The following is a 25,218-nucleotide window of genomic DNA, read 5'->3' on the forward strand; positions in this document are numbered from 1 at the left end:
CAGTTTTCACGCAACCTCCTTTTCACTTCCTTGTCTGCTCGCTTCCTTGTTTCCTTCGATCTGTATCTTATCTTCCAAAGTTTTTTTTTTCTTTTATCCCTTAGCGCAACAAGTATAGCATTTAGTTAAAGTATGGGTCGTGGTAATATATAACCATATATATATATATATATATATATATATATATATATATATATATTAGTCGACCACTTTCTCATTTTATATCTAATGTTTCAGGACAAGACCTAAAGTCATCTGGTCCTTACTAGGGATTGTTTCACAAAAGTAGAATTCAGGAGGATAAGATGAGGTAGAAAATCAACACAAAGCAAAGCACATAATACTGGATGGAAACATGGATTACTTTAGATTTTACTTTAACTCAGACAACTCCTGACTCCTGACCACTGCTTTTGCCATTCCAGTTCAAGAATATAAATCCTGACCTAATCCCCAAGGTGGGTTTTGGTAAAACAGCCCCCCTGGTCTTAAAATGAGGCAAATACAACGCCCGATATAACAGCACATTATGTATTACACCAACAACAACCAACCTGAATATGCAGAATCTGTGAAATGGTGGATAAACTGCAGCTCTAAATGAAAGTAATCCCAGCTGCATGACTTTATCAGTCTCTTATACTACTGTGGAGGAATTTTGGCTCACTTGTCTTTACAACATTACTTTAGGGTATTGAGGTCTGTGGTTCTTTGGCTTTCTTAGTTCCACCCATTGCATTTCAGCTGGGCTGAGGTCGGCGTGCTGATTGCAACACCTTCCTTTTCAGCCACTCTGGGACTGTGCTGTTGCATGACCAAGTTTTTTTAAGCAAACTTTACAGGAAGAGTTCATGGTCATCTCTGCTGTCACTGCAAAAAAAAACAAAAAAAAAAACAAGCTTCACAAGGCCACGAAGGCCGGTCCATCTTTGACCGTTTAAAGGAGCCGGCCACGTCTCAAATAGATGCGAGCTTTCAGAAATTAAATGAGATTCGTGGAACCAAAAGAGGCGTGGAGAGGAATTCAGCTGCTTTTACGTGGAGCCCTACACTTAGGCTGTGTTCACACCTGATAGTCCGGTAGACTCGGTTCGAATGGGGATCAAAATTGCGACATTTGTTTCATTTTCAGCTTGTGCTGTTTGCATTCACGCTGCACCGAGTCAATCGAGCCAACCCCTTTGAGCGACCTGTGATTTAGCTCAATATTTGTAAAACTGTCTGAGTTGTAGTCATTTTGTGTTTGCTAAAGTAATTTAGCCTCTGGCTGCCATTTTGACTTAGATGAACATGCAGCATATCCGGTGATGAATAAATTTTTATTAAAATCTGTCCAGTGGTTTGGGAAATATCTTGCTAACAGACAGATTATGCATATGGAGAGGGGTTTGTGTGTGAACTTGTGTTGGGCCGGGGCCTCCCTGGCCTCCCCCATTGGTGTCGCCCCTGGTGCGTGTGTGCGCTGGCCCTTTAAAGGGGTGGTGGTTCGCGGTGAGATAGCAGATAGGTTTAATGTAGTCCCCGAGAACACATCGTGCGTCCAGGAACCGCTCTGCTGTCCGTCTGATAGCTTGTTTTTGTTTCCCCCCTCTTCCTCCTCCTCTTCCTCCTCCTCCTGCTCCCAGACAGTCTCTCTCCAGAACAGCCGAGCGTGTCCGCCCCGGAGCGATGGGAGGTACGGCCACACATCACCATTAATTTCCCCAGCCGGCAGCATCTGACTGACCCGCACATTCATCATGTTTTCTCCCGTGACAGAGGCCGAGACGCGTCAGAAGCTGCTCCGCAATGTGAAGAAGGAGGTTCGTGGCTTTTTTTTTTTTTTTTGCTGATCTTGGTTCATGTTTACAGGGAGCTGACAGCTAACACTGTGTATGTGTGTGTGTGTGTGTGTGTGTGCTGATCATAGGGTTTGACAGCGCCACAGGCCTGTTTGTGATAATAAAATAATAATAATAAAAAAAAACACCGTTTATCTTGCATGAAACACGCACACCAATCACGTTAAAGGCTGCTGCAGATGTTGCCCCAGTCTGCTTCCCCTCTGCTGCACGGTGAACTGGCGTAAGATGAGGATGATGACGGTGATGCTGATGATAATGATGACGATAGTGGTGATGAGCAGAGAAAACCTACAACTGTGCCCTGCGCAGATTTGTGCCCCGTCGTGCCAAAAGCACAATTTTAAGCATCCATTCCAGCAAACTGAACAGGCACCAGCCTAAACTTTGAGGCGTGACCTTGCCGTCCTGTTTTCATTTCAGTCCTCTCCATCAGCTCCAAACTGCAGCTTGTTGGCTTTTGCGCATGAATCCAGTAATAATAATTTAAAAAATAATAATCTAACGTCTAAACTGCTTATTTGACGCCCAGAAAAGGGGGAAATAAGAGGTTTTAGTTGCTGCAAACAGAGTCTGGTGCTTGCTTCCAGACTTTTTTGTATAGTGTTCATGCTCAGCTTCACCTGTGACTCATTGCTTCTTTAAAATAAATAAATAAATAAATAAAACACCCATGGCTCTTGTAGCTCAGATTCTGCAGCAGGGAGGGGCTTAGATTTGATATATAGATTTTGCTCCGGTTATTATAGATGGCTGCTTGTTACAAAGCAGAAATTCAGTGCTTGTAATGAACCAAACTGGATTCTGGGTTCTTACATACAACATGATGCTTCCTGTTCCCCTAACAGAGCGTCCCATTAAAAGTAATTACACTAAGTCGTGCAATTAGATGTCTAATCAAGATTCAAAACGCTCAAAGCATGGAGCTTAAGCTGTACGATTTTGAACAAAAATGGCATCTTCAAAAGTTGTTTTCAGGGGTGTTGACTGAGATACGGATGAGCGTGAGAACAAGTTGGTTTTAAAAGCAGATATTTATTCAGGTAAAAATGGAAGACGACTAAATTATCTTACACCAAGCTAAGTTTTGGTGACTTATTTTTGAAATCTGACTCATATGAAGTAGTGCAAAAACACTCTTACTATTTAAAACAGGTGATTATCAAATTATCAAATTCCTAGCTTAATGTTTAAAGCAGCAAAAGCGTACTGAAGAGATCTTAATGTGTTTTTATGGGGGAAATATTTGTAAATACAGTTTATTGTTTTAAAAAAGTATACGGGTTGCTAAAGTCACAGCACCCATCTCCGAAATGAGCTGAACATTTTGATATATGAATGGCTAAAACAGCACAAAGTATGCAGAAAGATTGGGGAAAAAATGTATGGAAAAATAACAATAAAAAAAAAAGAGAACAACAGGAAAATAATTGTGTGAGTGCACACAGTTAATTAAGTTAGGACACTATTTTTATACTCCCATCTTATATTAATGATTCTTTTAAATTTGCTTCTGAAGGCATTATGTAAAAAAACTGTGATTGGAAGAGATTTAACTACTTTAGCTCCTGTAATAAAGTTTCTCATTGCTGACTGTGTTTATTGTTGCATCTTTGCCTTCATGAACAAAACTTTACCAAACCAACTGAGACTTGTCTCCTTGTCTCTCATTCAGGTGAAACAAATAATGGAGGAAGCAGTAACGAGGAAGTTTGTGCATGCAGACAGCAGCCACATCATATCCTTCTGTGGTAAACATTGTTCCGTTGATTGATTCTCGTTGCATTTGCACCAGGGCGAAAGCTTCAAATGACCCCACAAATGAGGAGATACTAAACAAACTAAGCATGCATCTCAAATTTTATTGTGCTCCACTTAAAGTAAATGTGTGTTAGTGTGTACCACATGGCATTCTATATTAAACTATATCCTGTAAACCAGAGTGTTTACCACACCGTACAGACTGATGGTTGACGTCACAGCGTGTCAGGACCTATCACCTCCTACAGTTTTGTCCTCATATGCTCCAAAAGGCCCTGTGCAGTTAGTTCAGACACGATCATTTTTCTGATTTCATTTTTATAGCTATGTTTATTGTTGTTCTTTGAGATGGGTGTTTGGATAAACTCAGGATATATATATATTAAAGCAGGCTGACGCCTTTGGAAGAGTGTTGATACAAACCAGAAGTGAGACATATGTGATTCACCCCTCATATCCTAGCAACCATAGATGGGGAGGATTTCAGTCTATTTCTTCTTGTGCCACCTGTGCTTGCCCTTCACATGTTTTATTATGAATATTATCTAAAATACACAAAGGTTTGATAAAGATATATTTAGATTGCGCTCTTAAAATACAAACACAAATGGTTGTATTTAATGGAGCTGTGACGGAAAACATCTAAGCCATATATTAACCTAAGGTCCTTGTGATTGTGTGTTTGTAGCTGTAGTGGAGGCATGTGTGCTACACGGGCTGAAACGGCGTATTGCAGGCCTGCTGTGCAGCAATAAGGTGGCGGCGCTCTTTATGAAGGTGGCAAAGAGCTTTTCTCCCGCCGAGGAGCTCTGCCGCAAGGTCCAGGAGCTGGAGCAGCTTATTGAAAACAGGTGATATCATTTCTGCCAGCAAGAGGCAATCGAAATGAATTAATTCTCTTTAATATTGTGGTTTTTACTCCCATTTCCATAAACCCATCGTGGGCATCAATGCCATGGCCAAAATGTTGCAGACCATAACCTGAAAACATCTACTAAACAGTTAAAACTTTGACATTACATAGGTTAGCATCATCAAATTTTAGGGTTGACTTAAACCTTAACAAACACTCTGCACCTATACGTACTTTTTTTTCCTGGGGTTTCATAAATTGAAATTAACCCTATAAATACTTCTAAGAAAAAATTGTCTAAAGAGATATTTAAAAAAAAAAATTGCATTAAAAGTGACGGGTGATGGTGTAACACAAATCAAACTATGATGCACTGGACTTGGATTTTTATCCAAAATAGATCCACTCTCTTTAATTTTTACTTTTGACTCATAAAAAGATCTTGTAGTTATTCTGTCTTAGAAAAAGAAGAGATTAAAAAAAATCACCAGTTGGCATTTATGTCCATTTTGGTTTTATGTGAACTTCCAGCAGGGGTTGTTTGTGGCATGTTACATCTTTTCCTTTTTTAAAAAACCAATTCAGTATGTCAGTTATTATTTATTTCAGTTTTGTATTTTTTTTGTTTTGTTTTTTTTCTTTTAGCAAGCAGAACAATGCCTCGCTGAGTAACGACCGCAGCCGGTTGTCCAAGTTGCCCAACCTTCCTCCTCAGGCTCTGAAACATCTGTGGATTCGAACAGCTTTGATGGAGAAACTCCTGGACAAGATCGTTCTGTACTTGGTGGAAAACAGCAGGTAGGACTGCACGTTAGGTATTACATTTGTCAGTCTCGGGTTTTGAGAACAGGATTACAGTGTTCTGAAGCTAAAGTTATCTGTAAAGCAGATCACTGTGAAATTGGATTCATTTAGTGATCAAAGGTGTTTTGATGTATCTGGGTTTTGATAGCTTTAAAAATGATCCGTTTTGTTCTAAAATATGAACTTGTGTATACTTAAATGTCTTCTTTCTAAAACTGTTACATTTCCTTCATGTGTATGTTGTGTTATTACATTTGCTTCAGTTCATTTTATGATAGAGGAGCCATGCTAATGGATCCTGTGGATGGACCAATCCTTGCATCTCTTCTGGGTACTTTCTTTTACTTTGCCAACCTTTACTTTAGAAGTTTAATAATTCAGAGTTCTCGTTTAAACCTGCTGACTTTGTTCTGCAGTCGGCCCGTGTGCTTTGGAGTACACCAAAGTGAAGACTGCCGACCATTTCTGGACAGATCCGTCCGCCGACGAGCTCGTTCAGCGGCATCGAATCCACAGTGGCCACTGTCGGCAGGACTCTCCCTCCAGAAGGCCTGCCCTGGTAGGGTGGTCCCGTAACTCAGCAGCCAGTCCTGCATTTGGGCTTCGGCATGTGTAACGTTTCCCCGTGCTTTCTTGAACGACCAGATCCAGAAGAGACAGTCCAGCGGGAGCATGGACGATCGGCCTCTCCTATGGGCCAGAGAATACGTTGAATCCCTCCACCAAAACTCCAGAGCCACCCTTCTGTTCGGAAAGAACAATGTTCTGGTGCAGCCGGTGTGTTTTCTTCCGTTGTTTGTGGGTTTGTTCAGTCTCTGAGAAAGCTGGTGGATTTTCTGTAATAAAGTAACATTTATGATTTTATGGAGCTGTACGGGGAAGTGGTAAGATTTCTCAGGGTTCGTTTCTGCTTCCAGAAAGATGGGATGGAAGCCATACCGGGCTACCTCTCTCTTCACCAAACCGCCGACGTCATGACGCTGAAGTGGACTCCCAATCAGCTGATGAATGGCAATGTTGGGGAGCTAGATTCCGAAAAGAGGTGAGAACACAAGCCATTATCAGATAGACACTTGTTATTACCCATCTGACCCCTAGTTGCCCGTCTTTTCTCAGTGTTTTCTGGGATTATGCCATGACAATTCGTTTGGAGGAGATTGTATATCTCCACTGTCATCAGCAAGGTATCGTAAACCCTCTGCAATTTTTCCACAAGTTTCCAAACAGCTGCCTTTAGGTGTTATTAAACTTTATTGTGCTGATTTATCTAGTGAACTGTGGTGGGACAGTGGTTTTGGTTAGCCAAGATGGAATCCAGAGACCTCCACTACATTTTCCCAAAGGGGGTCACCTGCTTCAGTTTCTTACCTGCCTCGAGACCGGCCTGCTTCCTCACGGGCAGCTGGACCCTCCATTGTGGAATCAAAGAGGAAAAGTTAGCCTGAATCGCTAATTATTACGTCTATATTTACCAATGATTTACTTCAAACTGAGTATGCTTTAGACTTAGCATATGAATACTTTGCCTTTCTCACAGGGAAAAGTTTTCCCCAAACTGCGGAGGAGAAGTCCTCATGGTTCGTGTGATTCTGTATCGGATAAGGAGGATGATGAAGCAACCGATTATGTGTTTCGGATCATCTTTCCCAGCAATCAGATGGAGTTCAGTCAGTATCTTCCTTCTCTGTCTCCCAGTGATAATTTAATAACGAATCATTCGAGATTACAGTTATGATTGCTTTTCACTTTGGATTATTTATTTTCCTTCAGTGTGTAGTCTGTGCACATCTTGGTAATTGAATTGTCTCTGATGTTAAACCACTGGTGTTGCAATAATTTCTTGTCTGTTAAGTGTCTGTGTTCATGTTATGTTATCATTCGGCTGCCAATGAGAGCTTCTGCATGGAGATGAAGTGACTCATCTGTCTCCTCTTCATTGGCATCCTCCTGTGTGGTTTGTTTTCCCCCATTTTTCTTTTTTTCTGTTATCTTGGTTCTCATAATTTTCAGACATGAACTTTATGTCCACATCTGTTGGCTTGTTTTTTTTTCGCTTCTGAAGTCATTAATAGCAACAGTAATGATAAGAGCCTCTCTGATTGTCAGTGCCCCTGGAGATGATGGATCAGAGTGTTAATATGTGGCAACCCACCCCCAGAAAGTCCTCCTGCTCATCCTGCTCACAGAATGGCTCCTCTGATGGTTCTCTACCTAATGGATGCAATCATGAAAGGTGAGCGTTTCTGTGGGATTGGCTCTAATTGACCTTAAGATTATTCCACTTGACTAAATTTGTAATTTTCCAAACTTTCCAGGGCTCCCATAAAGCTCCTTTGCGACACAATGAAACACCAAATAATCTCCCGTGCATTCTACGGATGTGAGTTTTCACACCTGTTCATTGCTTTTTTTTCATGGTTTGAGAATTATTAAAGCTGGTTTGCTAAATGTTTCATCTTTTCTGCACAGGGCTTGCATACTGTCGCCATTTGTCCACAGTCCGTACACACCTTTCTGCTCTGGTCAACATCACTATAGTTGACCCTAATGTACCGCGAGATGCTCGAGGTGGCCTGACTGTGGAGATTTGGACCAGTTTCCTCAAGGACAGCTCTGTAAGAGTCACACAACATTGTTCTTATTGATTTATTTCTTCTTTTTAATGCATATCTTGTTATGAAAACCTTGTGTTTTAGGCCTATGAGGAAAAGGAGATCCACAGGCTCGTGTACTTTGGTGGCGTGGCCCCGTCCCTTCGCAAATATGTCTGGCCCTTCCTGTTGGGACATTACCAGTTCGACATGAGCGAGAAATGCAGGCTGGAGGTATTTCACGCCGGTGTTTAGATGCACCTCCGCACACCCTGGGTTGTTTTAGCATCTTTCTGTCCATGCCCACTTTGTGGCTCAGATTGACGAGAAGATGCGGAGCATGTATGAACAGACGGTGAAGGAGTGGCAGGGTTGTGAGGTCATCGTCCGTCAGAGGGAGAGGGAGAAGCACGCCGAGGCCCTCGCAAGATGTTCGTCTGGTGCCAGTGTGGAACGAGGACCTGTGCAGCGGGACTCCACCATCAGCACAGATGCAAGTTATCTTATTTCTAATTAAAAAGTTCCATGTAGCAAATATGAAAATGGATAATTTGTACTATATTTAAGAACTTTTCTAACTTGCAGTTCGTTTTTTGTTTTTGTGTTATGTGATATTATAGTCGTCTCTGAGTAGCAGCTCAGACCAGCAGAACGTCCACTCACAAAGTGATTCCTGCAGCAGCGCACAGGTACTTTTCATACAGATGAACATCAAAACTTTCTTTTTTTTAAATAAAGCAGCAACGTAAGAGCTACTTGAGTCAATAAAAATCACCCCCTTAAAAAAATATTCTGAAATGTATTTTAACTTTTTAGTCAGGAAAATGTCCAGTTTGTTCACATGGAGGGGCGGGACTTAAAACCTGTCCTGCAGCCAGCCACAAGGCGGCGCTTGTCCTTTGTGGCTTCAACTTCTGGCTTCTGGCCCTGTCTTTAGTTATAATCCATCTTTATGTTTTACAGTCAGAGATTGCAATTTTTCAGTGTCTTCTTATTTTCTCTAAAAAAATTGCAGCACAAATATTTCCGGATCAACAGATTAAAAGAAAAGGGAAACGCAAACAGAGAGGAACGTCTACAGAGAAACACACCAACATCAGTGTTTATTATTAGTTTGTCAGTAATATAGTTAAAAGTTAAATGTGATTTATGTTTTTATTCCACAGAAAAAAATGTTTAAAGGAACCATTTAATGTTTAACATATTGTTAATTGCTTAAAACAGCTATATAGTGCAGTTTTAATTTCCTGAAAGAATTGGTTGTGATTTATGCTAACATAGGCTAATAGATGCAAAGCACCGCTGTGATTTCTTAACACCAGCTCGTTTCAGTACAAGATCCAAAATGATTCACTTGTTCTCCCTTTTCCTTTTTGCCACAAGGTATTTGAATCAGTTGAGGCTGAATCCATGGCTGAAGGAGAGGAAACGCCGCACAGTAGCCTTGTAAAGACCACAGACACTCCTCGGTTTTTCCCCTGTGAGTCCTCCCCCCCTGATGTGTCAAACCAACATCTGGGTTCGGACAATCCTCCCAAAACTGAGTCAGCAGCTGAACCTACAGTCTCTCAGCAGACGGACAAAACATCGGAAGCCTGTGGCGGTGAAACTGCAGCTGGTTCAGAGTCAGGAGAAGGTCACCTCGTTGCACGTGAATCAGAAGAAAAGGCTGGAAAACAGTCAGTTCCTGAGGAAGAGGCTGGAATGAAGAAGATGGAGATGAATTTAGAAAGCAAAGAAGTTGCAGAGACACAAAACAACAAGTCCTCAGAAACATCTGATGCTGAGAATAAAGAAACAACTCATGTAGTTGTAAAAGCAGCAGATCCTAACATGAACCCGAAATCTGCTCTGGAGAATACTAATGTTCTGAAGCTGGAAACGGAGATCCATAATGAGTATTTCCAAGCGCCTCCACTCGGGCAGACCTTAGCTTTTCAAGTGAACAAAAACAGAGATGTGGAAGGGGAAACATCTCGTCCGCTTGAATCAAGAGAAAACCCAAATTCACCGAGCAAGAAAACGGAAAACGCCGAAACAACGGTTTGTGACTTTGCTGAAACCAAAAAGGCCGTAGAGATTCCGTTTGAGAAGCCCGGCTCAAACTCCCCAGTCCGGCAAGTTCTGAATGCTCTCCAGTCAGCATCGAGAGGCAGCCTCTCCTTGTCTCACTCTCGGCAGTCTCCAGACACGGCCGATTCCGACGACTCTCCCTCTGCCCTGGAAATGGAGGACATTCCTGCAGGCATAACGTGTGTGACATCAGAGGACATCAGGGCCAGGCCTTTGGTGGGCCTCGCTGCACCTCCTATCCCCTTAGCGCAGAGAGAAAAAATGGCGTCTGAGAGTTTTGTCCAGGACCACCATCTGGACACAGCTTGTAACACCAGTCCTGAGGTCACTGATCTGGGCCTTTCTGAAGAGGAGCCAGAGATGGATAATGTCCTCGCTGAACAGGAGTCTACAGACATGGGAGCCGTCAAATATGAAGAATCCTCAGAAGAGCAAACCTATTCTGTAAGTATTATACATGGCAAACAGTATAAAAGTGTTCTCTTTATCACAAACGGACGCCAACAGATGTTGTCTTTATTTCTCAAGCAAGAAACGTTGGACATGTACTTGATCAACCTGCATCGCATCGACAAAGATGTCAGACGTTGCGACCGCACGTATTGGTACTTCACTCCTGAAAACCTGGAGAGGCTGCGTAACATCATGTGCAGGTAAACGAGTCGCACGGGTCCTGGAAATATATTTACAGGTTTTGTTTCAATTCGAAAGGAAACCGCTGCCGAAGGTGAAAGGGTGCAAACACCAAAATGGCTATAACTCTGCTGTGGTAGTAGCTGAGACTGATCCCCTACCTGTGCTCTGAGTGTTGACTGATAGCGCAAGATTTGTTTTTAGAACATTTCACATTAAGTATTGAGATCAACCCTGTCTGTTAGCAAAATATTTCACTATCCATTGAACAGATTTTAATGAACCTTTCAGAAACTGATCATTGGATGTACATCTACAACTGATTACCAAATCAAAATGGCCACCACAGCCAACTAATCTTAGAAAACACAAAAATGGCTATAACTCGTCCAGTTGTACAGATATGAAGCTAGAATTTGGTGTAGTAGCAGCCGAGCATCGTCCTCAACACTTAATCGGACTGCATCTTATCGGGTGCCATCTTTGCTCAAAACCTTGGCATTAACTGTTGGAGTCAAATATGTTTATCTGTTAGCAAAATGTCTTATAAACCACTGAACAAATTTCAATGAAGCTCTCAGACAGTAATTACTGGCTGTACATCTACAACTACAACTACAATTCAAGATGGTCACCACAGGTAATTGACCTTAGACTACACTAAAATGGCTATACCTCAGTGAATATTACAGACACTGAGCTAAAATTTGGCGTGCTGGTATTATTGCATGAGACTTTGCACAATGTTATTTTCAAGGTTTGACCAAAATGGCTACAACTTCATCATTTCTCAACATAAGATGATCTCGGTCTAAAACTTTGGCATAAAAAGCTGCGGGTGAACTGCATTCCTTTAAGGAATACTAAGCCTTTCATTAAATAATAATGTGTCTGTTGCAGTTACGTGTGGCAGCATCTGGATATAGGTTACGTGCAGGGCATGTGCGATTTGCTGGCTCCCCTCATGGTCATTCTGGATGATGGTCAGTAAAACTGCATGAGGCACCAAAAGCTTTGTTTCAATGCACTTAAATCCGGAAACTGTGCGTTGTTTGTGTTGGAACATTTTCACAGAGGTGATGGCGTTCAGCTGCTTCACTGAGCTGATGAAGAGGATGAACCAGAACTTTCCTCATGGGGGGGCCATGGACACTCACTTCGCAAATATGCGCTCACTTATACAAGTATGTTCATGTTTTGCAGCTCAAATTCATAGCCTGTAGTTTATTCTGTATTCTTGGTTGTTTTTTGTTTTTTTTTAAAAAAAACACTAATAAAACTGTCTGAAACTGATAATTAAATGGAAGTATTCTGAAATGTTAACGATTATGAAGGTCTAGGAAGAAACATTTTACTATTTTCTTCTCATTACTTTTATAATGGGATCCAAAAATGCCAATGTTAGCCAGCTTTGATCCATCCTTACCTATGTTTCCTGTTGTCCTACTGCTTTAATCCAGTCACTAACCACCTTTTTATCATCTCTTTATTTGTCGTTGGAGTCCCACATTTTGTACCTTGGCTCGCCGACTGATAAAAAAAATCTCCTAATTCTTCCAACTAAGTTCCATATCTGCACCTTGGCAGAGTGCATTTCTGCAGGTTCCACCGGCTTCTTGTTCTGGATTCGCCGAAATAGCGGATCTAGTTAAAAGGTCCTTTCAAAATATTTGACGAGAGACACGATTTATTTCCAGTCTTCACCATGATGTTTGTAAAAAGGGGGTGGGGAAAAAGGACTTTTGATTTCAAATCTTTTATAGCTTTTTTGAAATTGGTGACAAATGCAGATAATCTCACTGCAGCTCGGCTCCCTCCTTTCTGGATGTTGCCACTGATCCCGTCCAATTTCCCCCTGAAAAAAGTTGCAATTTAGTTGATGACTGGAAAGTGGCTGCTTATTGCAGCCCTACTTTTTAGGTGATGAGATCAGGTTGCCATGGTGATTGTGTCCCACTGATTTGATTGGCTTCCTCTTTGCTTCTTCCAGTCTCTTTTATTTCATAATCACACACCCCCTCTCCCCCGATCTACACTGTAGACCTTCCACACCCATAAGTGTGCATTAGAAAACTCTTGGTTTCCTAATTACCCAATTCAACACTAGCGTTTGATGAGCTGCTACAGTGTTGGACAGACAGCAAATGCATTTCCTAAAACCCCTCAAAAACAGTTTGGTTTTCTCTGAGCAGATCCTGGATTCTGAGCTGTTTGAGCTGATGCAGCAGAATGGAGACTACACCCACTTCTACTTCTGTTACCGCTGGTTTCTTCTCGACTTCAAACGAGGTGGGATGGGGAAGTCCGGGGTCATGATGTGACTCAGGCCTAACATCTCAGATGAAATCCAATTTTCTGAGGTTTGATTTCCTCTTTCGAACAGAAATGGTGTACGATGACGTGTTCTCTGTGTGGGAAACTATCTGGGCAGCCAAGCACACCTCCTCTCAACACTTTGTGCTCTTCATTGCTCTGGCACTCGTGGAGATGTATCGAGACATCATTCTGGAAAACAACATGGACTTCACGGACATCATCAAGTTCTTCAATGGTAAGATGAGATGATTACAATTGCCATCTTTTTAAAAAAACAAAACAGCTCACCAATCAGTTTTCATGCAAATTGACTGCATTTACAGCCGTGAAGGAAACTGTTAAATATTATCAGCACTGCAAGCTAATTTCTACTCTCTCTCTCTTTTTTTTTCTTTTTTAGAAATGGCAGAGCGACACAACGTCCCGCAGGTCTTGATGAAGGCCCGGGACCTGGTCCACAAGGTGCAGACACTCATAGAAAACAAGTAATGCAGGCTGCTGCATTTTCACATCCCCTGATTGTTGTGCTCCATTGTTTCATGGCAGTAACATATTCAGAGACACTGACTTCAGTTAAAGCAGGGGGTTTTTTTGTTGTTGTTTTTGGGAGGCAGTGATGAAAGCTCCTCGTTCTTCTAAAAATGGTTGTAAAACAACTTTTCTCTGTTGCTCCTCTTTATATTCAGGAGATGCAAGTGTTGCCGGTGAAGTTTTATTTTTGAAGTGTTATTGTGAACCCAGTGAATGTACCCTTATTGCTTCAGGATGGCTTTTTTTTAATTTAGCCTTAAATTCAGCTGTTTCTTTTCAGGAATAAAACAACCAAAATTCTTCCTGGTTCGCTTTCTGCCATCATTTACTTAAAGGGATAGTTTGGTGTGGTGTACGAGCCATACAATGACAACAAAAATGATTTCTATTCAATTCTGATATTCGGAAGTGGGGATTCTGTGGAAAAGTTATGAACAATTAATATATTACCTGTTGTAAATAGCTCTTCGAACAGCCTAAGTTTGAAGAAAAAGTTTATTTTTGACCCGATTGGCAACGCCAAAGTGGATTTCCGCCTTACAGCAACTTCAATCTCCAAAATTTCACAGAAATATTTTATAAACCTTTACATTGCCATCAGTGTTACATTAGACTTTATGGTTAATTAGGCACAAATATATTTCTGCTGGTAGTGCCTGAGGCTGCACCAGAAGTGCTACAGATAGCTGCTGGTCGTTTAAAACTGACTGTGATGTAAAGGTGGATAAAATAGTGTGGAAAAATAGCAGGAACAACTACAAATGCTTTTAGATTGGACGTTTTTTAAATGCAGCAGCAATCCACTTTTGTCTTTTGCTCGAGTTTAACCATTTAAAGATTTAAACTCTTTTCTCCTAACTGAAGATGTTCAAAGAGCCAAGGTTTTAAGTCTTTGTATCTTTTTCACAGAAGCCTTCTTCAAAAGATCTGAACTCTCACTTTAAGTTGCACATCTTGTGCTACACCTAATCAGTTTTTGTAATGTTATTATTTAACTGAAACTGTAGCTACCAGGGTTTAAACAGTTTTGTGATAAGCTTGACTATATTTTTCAGTGGTGGTAGACGATGTGATCAGACGACTTGGTTCTTGAACATTAGAGGATTGTGCTCAAACGGAGTTTTATCATCTTAATAGCCATTTTGAGAACCACATGCTTGGCTTTTCGACATTTTTGGCTCTATGTCTGCCTCCGATGCACGCGAGCCTTCAGGATGTGCAGCCCAGCATGATGATTTATTTGGAGACATGGCATAAACATTTCCCCTGGTACCTGACCGAATCCTCGTATCGTGAGCTCCGAACTTCTCTGACGACCTCGCAGCGCTGAATGAGAAGTGATTCGCCCTGCTGATGCTCATCCAGTGTGGATTTTCGTGCAGATCGATGCTTCTCTGGAATTGGCTTGTTCCCAAAACTGCATTCGCTACAAGCTTACATAGTCGATGCTGTTTAGTTTTATTAGGCTGCTCAAGCTGAACGCATTAGCCGGTGGTTCTCATTAAAACAAACTAAGCACTAATAGATTGTTTTCACGCACCATTATGGGATGCGTTGAGATTGGTAATTTTTTTTGCCAGTGGTAAAATGCATTTAAAGCAGCATGTTTCCTTCACCTTCTGCAGGACTTGCTCTGTTTTCTTTGTCAAACTGATTGGCAGCAATGCTGTCAATGACATATTCGGACCCCAGTATGTCTGTATTCACACCTTTTGAAATCCGGCTTTAAGCTTCTCATTTGAGAGAAAAAATATATATTAAGGTATTTTTTTTTTTCATTTTCTTTGGATTTTATTTCCTGTGGAACTAGTGTGTGCCTTGACCCAGTCGCCCATCATGCTGGTTTGTGTATTTATTTTGAAAGAAACAGACAGCCCAAGCTTTGCCTCATGTCCTGCTCCCTGGTCAGCAGAAGAATAACTGCACACTTCATAGCTTAAGTGAATTAATTTGCTTCAGCCGTGTGCTCAGCTACAGGGATGTTTTAACAGTCTGGGAAAAAGTTGGCTTTTATTTATATGTAGCTATATAGATAAGGTTCGATTTCCTCCTGGTGATCCAGGTCAGTGAAGATAAATAGGCAAATTAGGATCCTTTTTTTCACAAGCTGACACAATTCCCCGATGGCTTACAGAAATGTTTGACGTGGTTTGGTCAAAATGCATCATTACAGCAACAAAAGCTGTCTCATATGGTCATATAGTCTTTAGAGCTATTTCTTCACAGCACATTTTAGGGGCTAAAGTGAGACACGTGACTCCACTCCTCCACTCTCATTCATAGGATGTTTTTAAAAAGGCACAGAATTTGCCCTAACCCTTGTAAAGAACCTTTAATGTTGAATCAGATGGCTTTGCAGTAGCACACATGCCAAACTGAGCTCAGACTAGCACTCAGCAAATAGTTAGAAAAGCTATTTTAGTCTGAACACCTAGTCTTAAACTCAATTGGGCCATGAATCGTCTGTGAAGAAATAAATGAAAAACCGACAAATATTTCAAACCTAGAGGGCACAGAGCGATTGGTGGTGACATCAGACACTTAAATATGTACTAAGCACAGAGTGAAAACTGTCCTATTTAATTTGTTCAGCTTTAAGTGATGAAATATGAAGTAGAACATGTATGTGCTCTATAGACTTTGATGTTAAAACACTATTTTTTTTTTTTTATTGAGACAATACATCTATTCCTATATACAGTATATATTTGGGGAACAAAAGGGAAGCAAATATCTCAAAAGAAGAATAAAATCTACTAGGTGTGTCAGGTGAAAATGGTTTCTTGGTGCCACTTAACAGATGCAAAATATGTAAAACACTTGTGCTGGTTTCACCGTGGCTGAAGTTGAAATGTTTTAATATCACCGCTAACGTGTCTCCATACGATCTCGAACATGCCTGAGTGTCGCTACTTGTGTATCGCTGTTTGTGGTTAGAAGACGTAAAACGTGTTGAAACGATGCAGATTTATTGTACAAAAACAAAGCTGGTAAATGGTTAATAAATGCAATACAATGTCTGTATATGAGTTTAGTCAAATATTATTGGAGAAAAAAAAAAAAGAGTATACTTTTTTCCTGTCTTCTAAAATGGTCACTAAGTATAATTGATTTATTGTGTATTAAAAATCTTATTTTTTGCATCTACTGTGCCTCGTGTGCATTTTTCTGAAAGTGTTGCTAGTTAAATGAGTTTGTAGAATATATCTTTGCACAAGCTGTTATTTTAAAATAAGTAAATACATGAGACGTGCAGGTGCCACGTCACACATTAGTCAACATATTCTCGAAAGAGCTGAAAACGTACGCATTTTTAAAGCTTTTGGAGGAACTGGCCATTATACAAACTTTTATTGTGAGTTGTTTGAAGTTGGTAATGGTAGTTCTAGTATGAAACTAAAGCTGTTAAATTCCAGTGGCACTGCAGGAAATTAGTCATTTTATTGTTTTTGTGTCTGCTGATGTCAGCTCCTTGATAGCTGTTTTAAGAAAACTGAATTTAAATTATATAAAATTTATTTGTCGGCTAAATGAGTCCAAAAATAAAATTATCCTACTGTTGACTAACATTAAATATAGAGCAGTAAGATTTACATCTGTATTTTGGAAACATCGTTTTAAAAGATTAGGTGTCTTTTTATGAAATTTCCTTTTATGTGCTCTTATTTTCCTTTTTTTTTTTAATCATTGATTGTTTTTATGTGATTTTGACTACAAGTCTGTAATAAAATCTATCTTTAAAAATTGAAAAAAAGGAAAAAAAAATCAGGTTGATTTTATATTTTGAAATAAGAGTTGGAACTAACAAATATAGTACACAATACATCAATCAAAAAATAATTAGTTTTTGTTTTAAGTCATGAGTTTCATCATATAAGGTATCCGTTTGATTACTAAAGTTACATTTTAAAATGTTTGGAGACATTTTGCTGCACCACAAATACTGTTTTAATCATTTACTGACACTCTGGTCCAAAATGTTGCTTAAATGGATCAGAGGTAGTTTATGGCAAAGTTTAGGAACATGTGCACTTTTCCCACAGAGTCTACTTTAGGGAGAGGAAAGCTTAGTAAACATCTGGTCAGTAAATATGATCACGTTGTCTTTCGGCTATAATATGAACACTGTATTTTTAAAAGAAAGAATGAAACTGTTCCAGTAAAAGTTTACATTTTATTGATAAAGAAAGGAAAAAAAAAAATACAAATTATATTCCACCTACAGGTCACCTCAGTCAACAGTTTACAAAAAAAGGACAATGTTTACAATCAAAAGTAAAAAGGCTCACTAATTAATGATATTGATTAGATTCACAGGTTTCGATCTGAAAACTAAAAAACTATTAAAGTGTGATACAAACATTTTGCTAAATTAGGTTCAACAATATCATGGTCAGCCTGATAGATGCAGATCTGTGTAATTTGTTTTCAACATAACATAAGTGTACTGATTTCTGTCACGACCAAGAATTTTTCTTTTCTTTTTTTAACAAACACTTCCAAGAGGTTAGAAAATCAAAATTACAATCCTGCTTTCCGGTAAAACACAGGTGTCAAAAATAATAACCTTAAGGCTGTGGGGAGGAGCAGGATGATGTGGGATTCCTGGTCATGGAATGTATGTCTGAAGAAAATCTATTGTGTCCTACAAGGAGGCCTGAGGTTTAAAAAAAAAAAAAAAAAGATAAAATGCAGAATTGCAAAATATTTCTTCCACGTGCTTTGTAAACGAACGATGAGCTCTATCGGAAATGACGTGGAGGTGGGCTGTGATGCGGCGGAGGGTGCCTCCTGGGAGGGGGGCTATGGCGTAACATAGCATGGCGTGGAGGCGACTGGTAGCGAGGAGGAGGAGATCCTCTGTTAAAGTAGGGAGGAGAGTAGCGACCTCTGGATCTGGAGCGAGAGCGGGACTGACCCCCCCAGTTGGAACCAGCTCTATCCTCATACACACGGATGTAAGAGGTCTCGCCCTACAAAAACAAAAACAAAAATTAGATCTACCTTTTGTCTCCGCTGTCTACAGGCAAAGAAAGAATACATTATTTGATTATTGGCTCTTACCTGATGTGAACGGAACTCGGTCCGATCCAATCTGCGAAGCGCGTACTCCATGTCCTCCCTACGGAGATATTCCACTACGCCCTCTCCGTCTCGCTGCACATCTGCAAAACAAACATCTCCTGCTTCTCGCATGTGATCCTTCAGATCCTGCCAGCTCCCAGTTGGGGGCAACCCTGGAGTGAGAAGCAGAAATATGACAAGGAGAAATACTTTTGCCTGCAAGGCTAGATTAAGAAAAGGATACAGGGACACATTTACTGGTTCGACCAAAGTCTTTATCTCTTGGAGGTATTGCTTTAGTTTTAGGAAGACTAAACACAAAATGAAAATAAAGCTTACTGGACATTTTCCTTGCTTTTTATTTCTTACAGGAATGTCCTGAATATACCAGAAGACTCTCCAGAATAGTCTCAGTTCAACACGGTTCAAGTGTTGACTGTCTTGCCTAAATAAACAAATTCTTTACAAGGGACATCAAATCTATGTCCATCGTGCACAATTACAACATGAATTTTAACTGCAGAATATGATAGATCCTTATTTAATAGTACTTAGACTTTATAGGTTACTATTTAAACAGTTCAAATGATGCTTCTTTAATCATTCACAGTTTTTACCTTGCTGAAGTTACTTATTGATAAAAAACAGACTTTAATGTCATACCAAGAGCTATAAATGAATAAAATGAACAGTAACTTTATTGTAAAAAGTAGAACTTGATGTTATTTCGATTTACTACTATGCACTCCTCCAATTGGTATTAATAGGACCCACTGGAAGATTCAGTCTTTGACAGCCAAGGAAAATGTTGCTGATAAAACACGGTCACTTCCCTAGACATAACTTTTTATTCAAACGTAACTCCACGCTGATGTAACATAAGGAATAACCAGTTCAGACAAGCTTGTTAACCTTTGCCTTTAAGGGTTTAATATTGTCTAAACATTTCAAGTACATGAATAAAAAAAAATAAAAAAAACATTTAAATAGGTGTAGAACACAAATGACAAACAAGAACAAAAACCCACCTACCATTCACTATAGCTGGACTTTATTCAGTCAACATGACCGTCAACATGAAGGTTTACTTTTTGTTTTCACTTTTCAAGACTTTAGAAGGAGACTTGACCTCATCCGCTTGACTTCCAATCCGCCACGAGAAAAAAAAAGCATATCTGCCTATGACTCAAGATGCCCTATACCAGTCCCCATGTCCTCCAGTCCGCCACGAGAGAGACTTGTATCTGCTTATGGTGTCCAAATACTAGCTCCTTGTCCTCCAGTCCGCCATGGGAAAAGGGGAACATGTCTGCCTACGACTTAGAACTTTCATCTACTAGCTCCTTGTCCTTCAGTCCGCCATTAGAGGAAGGAAAACATGTCTGCCTATGACTTAGAATGTCCATCTACTAGCTCCTTGTCCTCCAGTCCGCCATGGGGGAAGGGGAACATATCTGCCTATAACTTAGAATGTCCATCTACTAGTTCCTTGTCCTCCAGTCCGCCATGGGGGAAGGGGAACATGTCTGCCTATAACTTAGAACTTCCATCTACTAGTTCCTTGTCCTCCAGTCCGCCATGGGAGAAAAGAAAACATATCTGCCTACGACTTAGAATGTCCATCTACCAACTCCTTGTCCTCCAGTCCGCCATGGGAGAAGGGAAAAATATCTGCCTACTACTCAGAATGTCCACCTACTAGTTCCTTGTCCTCCAGTCCGCCATGAGAGAGAGGAAACGGTGTCTGCCTACTGCTCAGAATGTCCATCTACTAGTCCCTTGTCCACCAGTCCGCCACAAGAGATAGGGGAATATATCTGTCTATGACTCCTTTGTTCCTACCAGTCTCCTTGACCTCCAGACTGCACCGAAAATTAGAATAGTATTAACTGGCCACGACTCATGGCATCCACCTACCAGTCACTATGACCCGGAATTCAGATCTCCGAGTTGGGGGTCCAAACCTTCCTCTTTGTCCTCCTCCAGCGCCGCCTCCCATAGGACCGGGTTTTCCAGAATTGGCTCGAGGATACTCCACACGCAGCTTGGTGTTTCCATATTCATATCCATTCCTTCCATAAACAGCATCATCTGCATCCCTAAGAGAAGAGAGCAAAGAACCCCTTACCAAAGCACGCCTAGCGAGCATAGGTTGGATCTGCTGTTTCCATCCATCCCCTGTCGGCGGTCACTGAAGATGAAACTGTATCATAAAATTTAAGGTGTCCAAAAGGAGGAATGTGATTTGACTCGCCAAACACCATCCCAAAAACTCACCGCGGGTCTTCAAAACTGATGAAGGCAAAAGGAATGATGCCTCTATTGTTCTTCAATTCAATTTCACGAATTTTTCCATATTTGTAGAAGAGATCCTCTATGTCTCTCTCCGTAACATCCACAGGGAGATTCCCCACATAGATGCGGCCGTCAGACATGTTGTTTGAGTGGGTGGCACTGCTGACACAGAACAGGGGCAACTGCAGAATGTAAGCTCACGTCTTGCTTTCACAAATAGCTGTAGAATTGGTCCTTATCCTATTCCTAGTCCCAAAACTTAGTCCTTCCGCAGCCAATTCCTTAATTTAGACAAAAACAAATCTCTAAACCCAGGATGCAGCCATGTGAGGAGCAAATGATGAGTTCAAGGAAAAGAAAAATGGCACAGGACCTTGGATCCAAGCCTGAAAGCTTTAAAACAAAAGATATAAACAACTTTAATACAAAGTAGCATTCGTAGTGTTAAAATTTGCATTATGAGAATCATTTAAATTTACAAAAAAAAATACTTTCACCTACTTGATATCTTCCTTTACTGTTAGTAAGTGGAACATGTGTGGACAAACAGGGTTTCGGTGATGTACAGAACATATAAGAGCACATAGCTATTATATATATTACATTATTATGTTGAGTTGTTTACCAGGATTAATTGGAGGAAAAAAAACTGCCTGTCACACAAGCCAAATTCTAACTATATTGCAATTAAAAATAAGCCAATAGTACAACTAAAATACACTTTTCAAACCAAATAAATCATAGTCTAGTCTCATCCAGAGCTCACTAAAGTTTTATTATGATAAACCAAAACCACAGTACTTTCTGTTGCAGTTCATTTGAGATGCTGAAAATTGCAAAATTCACAATTGCAATTTGTGACCTTACCAAAAAAAACAACAACAAACTTTAACGTTCTGATTATCTGGGGGGTGAGAGCAATTTTTGACTAAATGTTAATATATAAATATAAAAATATATATGACTCATTTTGAAAAGGGACTGTCTTTTTTGTATGTGTAGAAAATATTTAAAAAACAATGGAATAATAATGATCAACAAATTCGAGGAGTAGTTTTGCTGAAAAGGCCCATCCCCTATAGCCTGACTGTCATTTGACCTTTCACTGGTATCTTGGAGTTGAAAAAAATATATAAGTCAGTCACTGGGTGATATTTTGTTAATTCAAAGACACAGTATTGAAACACAGATAATTGTACTAATTAGTTTTATTTGAACTGATTTTCTTTTATTAAATTGGTGTTTCCGAGGCCTTCTACAATCAAACCAACCAAACCTGTTTAGCTGGTTGAGAAGTCACACAGTAAAAAAAAAAAAAATCTAAAACTCGATAATCACCTAGTTAAACGCATTCATCTTAGAAACTGCAGATACTAAAAGTAAGCAGGTACATATTAAAATAGCGTTTTGGCTACTAGCTACTGTCGTTAGCTAGCTAAGAGTCGCATGCTTTCAAATCTTGCCTCCCCCTTCAGTAACTATTTATCAATGAGCTGTCTAACTCAAACTGTTTATCCGGACATATTTTTACTCGACGTGTTTGTTTAAATATGTACGTAAGGTTTAAACACACCAAGAGTCATTCCTACAACAAACTAGTCTTTTTGTTGATAAGATAAGGGCAGCTAGTCGTCGGGCTAAAGCGCCTCTTCAGCGGCTAAAAATGCTTACAAATATTTCTATCATTATATAACACCCGTAATGGTCAATGCACGATACATAATATAAAATAACGCATTTTTTGCTTTAAAAGTGAGCAATTACCTCTTGTAGGCGATAATGGCGTCTTTAATTAAAGATTTAGTGTTACCAGTTTGTACACTTGCCAGCTGTGTTAGCAATCTTAGCTTGTAGCATTCGTTCTCTTTCTTCTTCTTCTTCTCTTCTTCTAATTGCGGTCGGCAAACATCTTTTAGGAAGCGTTTGCGCCGCCGCCAGGTTGGAGTTTGAACCACAGTAGAGTGTAACAAAAAGAAAAGATTTTATTTTTCTAATAATTTTTTTTCACACATTTGAAACAAGCAGTATAATTTACATCACCTAGACCTTTTTGTTCTTATTAAATTTGTCTGATAATTCTTATTCCCCGTGTACAGTAGCCAAGATAAGTGCATTGTTGTACCTTTTCTGCTGGACAAAACAGTGTTTCCTAATTTCCCACTTTTCCAGACTCAGGTTTTCAATTCTTTTCAGTCAGCTTTTAAGACACGTTTTATATCTAGCTAAAAAAATATGTGATTTAACAGAATAGCAAGGCTGCTGTATAAACAAAAAGAGGGACACAGTACTGTGCAAAAGTCTGAAGTCCGTTCCTATATTTTATTTCAAAAGAGCAAGATTTCTTGAATTCTTGATTTTTTTAAGTGAACTTGAGCAATATTTTTTTCCTTCTTGGATGTTTTTTTTCAGTGTTTTGTTTTACATTTTGTTTTGCTTGTTTATTAAACCACATAACTTTGACTTTCCCTGAGGCATAATAGCTTAAGAGATGAACCAGAGCTGGGTCTACACATAACAGACAACTTCCCCTTTTCTTTTGATGAATCTATGAAAAATAGCAAAGATAACACAGTTTGACAACCACAAAATAGTATTTTCGCATTAGCAAGGCGTTTTCAAAGAGCTAATAGTTGAAAACCTAACATCTACAATAATCATTATTTCAACATTATGAGAAAATGTCTCAAAATTATGACTTGGCATCTCTTAATTACGAGTTAGCTTCTCTTGATTATGATATAGTATCTTAAAATTATAACAGTATTTCACAATTATGACATAGCATCCTATAAAATTCACTTCGCATTTCAAAAGTATGAGATAATATATCCAAAGGGCCTAGGCATCTGTAAATTATGACTTAGCATTTCATAATTTTGAATTTATTTCAGAATCAACTTAGAATTTCACAAATATGAGATACTATCTAGAATGACATAGCATCCCATAACTATGACTATTTTATATATTTATAAGATACTTTTTCAAAAGTGACTTAGTATCACATTATTATGAGATTTTATTTTAGAATTGATTAAGCATCTTATAAATATGACATACCATCTAGACATTGCGTTAGCATCCATAAACTCTGACTTAGCATTTCATATTTATGATATACTATTTCAAAGGGAGTTAGCATATCATTATTATGACTTAGCATCTCATAATTATGAGATTTTATTTTAGAATTGACTTAGCATCTCATAAATATTAGATACTATCTAGAAATTGACTCAGCACCTAATTACATATTTATGAGATACTATTGAAAAAATTATGAGAGAGATTTTTAACTCAGACTCATGAAATATTTTCTTGTAATCATGTCTAAGAGAATCTTTTTTTTCTCAGATGAGTGCTTTACAAAGTGAGGAACATGTTTGTTTTATGTGTTTTGTCTCAAGTTTTATCATTTTATTTTATGTTATCACGGAGAATCAGCCCCAGCGTTGGAGCAGCTGTCATCAGCGGCTCGTGCAGGGACATGTGAGGCACCGCCCCTCGCCTCGCGCCCTCTACATCCAGCCATTCCGAAGCGCGCGCGCTCATTTCACAACTTCTCAGCAACGGCGAAAGCGCGGAGGCTGCCGGCGACTCAGTTTCTAGGCACTTGTCGCGTTCAGAAATAACAAACAAACAAAGCAAAACCAAAACCAAACAATGTCCTACACGAAGTTCGTAGCATCTCTCGTCCGGATGAACGCGGGCAACGTCAATAAATTCCGCGTTTCACCTTCAAGATGTCGGTCAACGGTCTCATCCCCCGAGAGCCAGGAAGAGAAGAAGCAGCCCCAGTTCGAGGGGTGCGCGGTGGTCCAAGCTGAGCCCGTCGAGCTCATCAGTCAGACCAAAAACGCCAAAGTCGTGCACCTGGACAAGATTCACATCGACTTCGACAACACCGAGGAGGCCTACAAAAGCAAAGGCAACGTCGAGCTGCTGCGGAGCCTGCTGGTCTTCCACCTGTGCGCCGTGGACGTCCTCGTCGAGAAGAACAGAGAAGTGAGTTCGTTTTATGTCCGCCGGAAACTATCAAAAAAGTGTGAATTATTACACAGAGATGTTATGTCTTGTTTGTTCCGTTTTCAGCTGATGGAGCTGACCAGGAAGCTGCTGGGTCAGCGGGTGTTTGAGAAGCTGATGAAGATGACCTTCTACGGACAGTTCGTGGCGGGCGAGGACCACAACTCCATCAAACCCCTGATCCACAAGAACCAGGCGTTCGGCGTGGGGTCAGTTTTGGACTACAGCGTGGAAGAAGACTTGACTCAGGAGGAGGCAGAAAAGAAGGAAATGGAGTAAGTGCTTCTCTACCTGCATACCTGCCTGTCCTCACATGTGCATGAACTCACTTATATAACATGCAAAGTACATGAAAAACCAGTTGAGACAAGCGGATTTGTACTCTGGAAGACAACTCTGAGCATCTAAATAGGTGTAACTGGGGGGGGGG

At 40.0% G+C, this 25,218-nt stretch overlaps 3 protein-coding genes across 8 annotated transcripts in view; 2 read left to right on the top strand and 1 right to left on the bottom strand.

Moving 5' to 3' along the window:
• Positions 1-1,375: 1,375 nt before the first annotated feature.
• sgsm1b (small G protein signaling modulator 1b) lies at positions 1,376-16,546 on the top strand. Of its 2 annotated transcripts, XM_017410681.3 has the most exons (25): positions 1,376-1,675; positions 1,759-1,802; positions 3,517-3,592; positions 4,291-4,453; positions 5,101-5,253; positions 5,523-5,590; positions 5,676-5,818; positions 5,905-6,036; positions 6,177-6,301; positions 6,376-6,443; positions 6,531-6,694; positions 6,797-6,926; positions 7,366-7,492; positions 7,575-7,639; positions 7,729-7,874; positions 7,956-8,084; positions 8,170-8,343; positions 8,471-8,539; positions 9,234-10,367; positions 10,452-10,576; positions 11,457-11,539; positions 11,631-11,740; positions 12,749-12,845; positions 12,940-13,107; positions 13,273-16,546. In XM_017410681.3, exons 1-25 carry the CDS (start codon positions 1,669-1,671, stop codon positions 13,359-13,361), a joined length of 3,789 nt encoding a protein of 1,262 aa, XP_017266170.1. In that variant the 5' UTR covers positions 1,376-1,668; the 3' UTR covers positions 13,362-16,546. The 2 variants fall into 2 exon arrangements, with proteins under 2 accessions (XP_017266170.1, XP_017266169.1); XM_017410680.3 differs by having other exon boundaries at positions 1,376-1,802.
• A 1,017-nt stretch (positions 16,547-17,563) lies between these two features.
• Positions 17,564-22,678, bottom strand: srsf9 (serine and arginine rich splicing factor 9). 5 transcript variants are annotated; one of them, XM_017410658.3, is made up of 5 exons: positions 22,527-22,678; positions 20,745-20,924; positions 20,385-20,566; positions 18,468-18,640; positions 17,564-18,376 (listed from the first exon to the last, which is right to left on the bottom strand). In XM_017410658.3, the coding sequence occupies exons 2-5, from the start codon at positions 20,900-20,902 to the stop codon at positions 18,146-18,148; spliced, it is 744 nt and encodes a 247-aa protein (XP_017266147.1). In that variant the 5' UTR covers positions 20,903-20,924; positions 22,527-22,678; the 3' UTR covers positions 17,564-18,145. The 5 variants fall into 5 exon arrangements, with proteins under 5 accessions (XP_017266147.1, XP_017266145.1, XP_017266142.1 ...); XM_017410656.3 differs by having other exon boundaries at positions 20,745-20,944; positions 22,527-22,656; XM_017410653.3 differs by having other exon boundaries at positions 17,576-18,376; positions 20,745-21,155; positions 22,527-22,677.
• Positions 22,679-24,187: 1,509 nt separating this feature from the next.
• The window catches only part of prodha (proline dehydrogenase (oxidase) 1a), an 8,644-nt gene continuing 7,613 nt past the window's right edge, over positions 24,188-25,218 (top strand). Inside the window, exons 1-2 of the mRNA XM_017410714.3 lie at positions 24,188-24,767; positions 24,855-25,063. Of these exons, the coding sequence (XP_017266203.1) occupies positions 24,426-24,767; positions 24,855-25,063 (551 nt within the window). The 5' untranslated portion in view covers positions 24,188-24,425. The remainder of the gene's footprint in view (positions 24,768-24,854; positions 25,064-25,218) is intronic.

This window comes from Kryptolebias marmoratus, linkage group LG14, assembly GCF_001649575.2.
Source record: "Kryptolebias marmoratus isolate JLee-2015 linkage group LG14, ASM164957v2, whole genome shotgun sequence".
Taxonomy (NCBI): domain Eukaryota; kingdom Metazoa; phylum Chordata; class Actinopteri; order Cyprinodontiformes; family Rivulidae; genus Kryptolebias; species Kryptolebias marmoratus.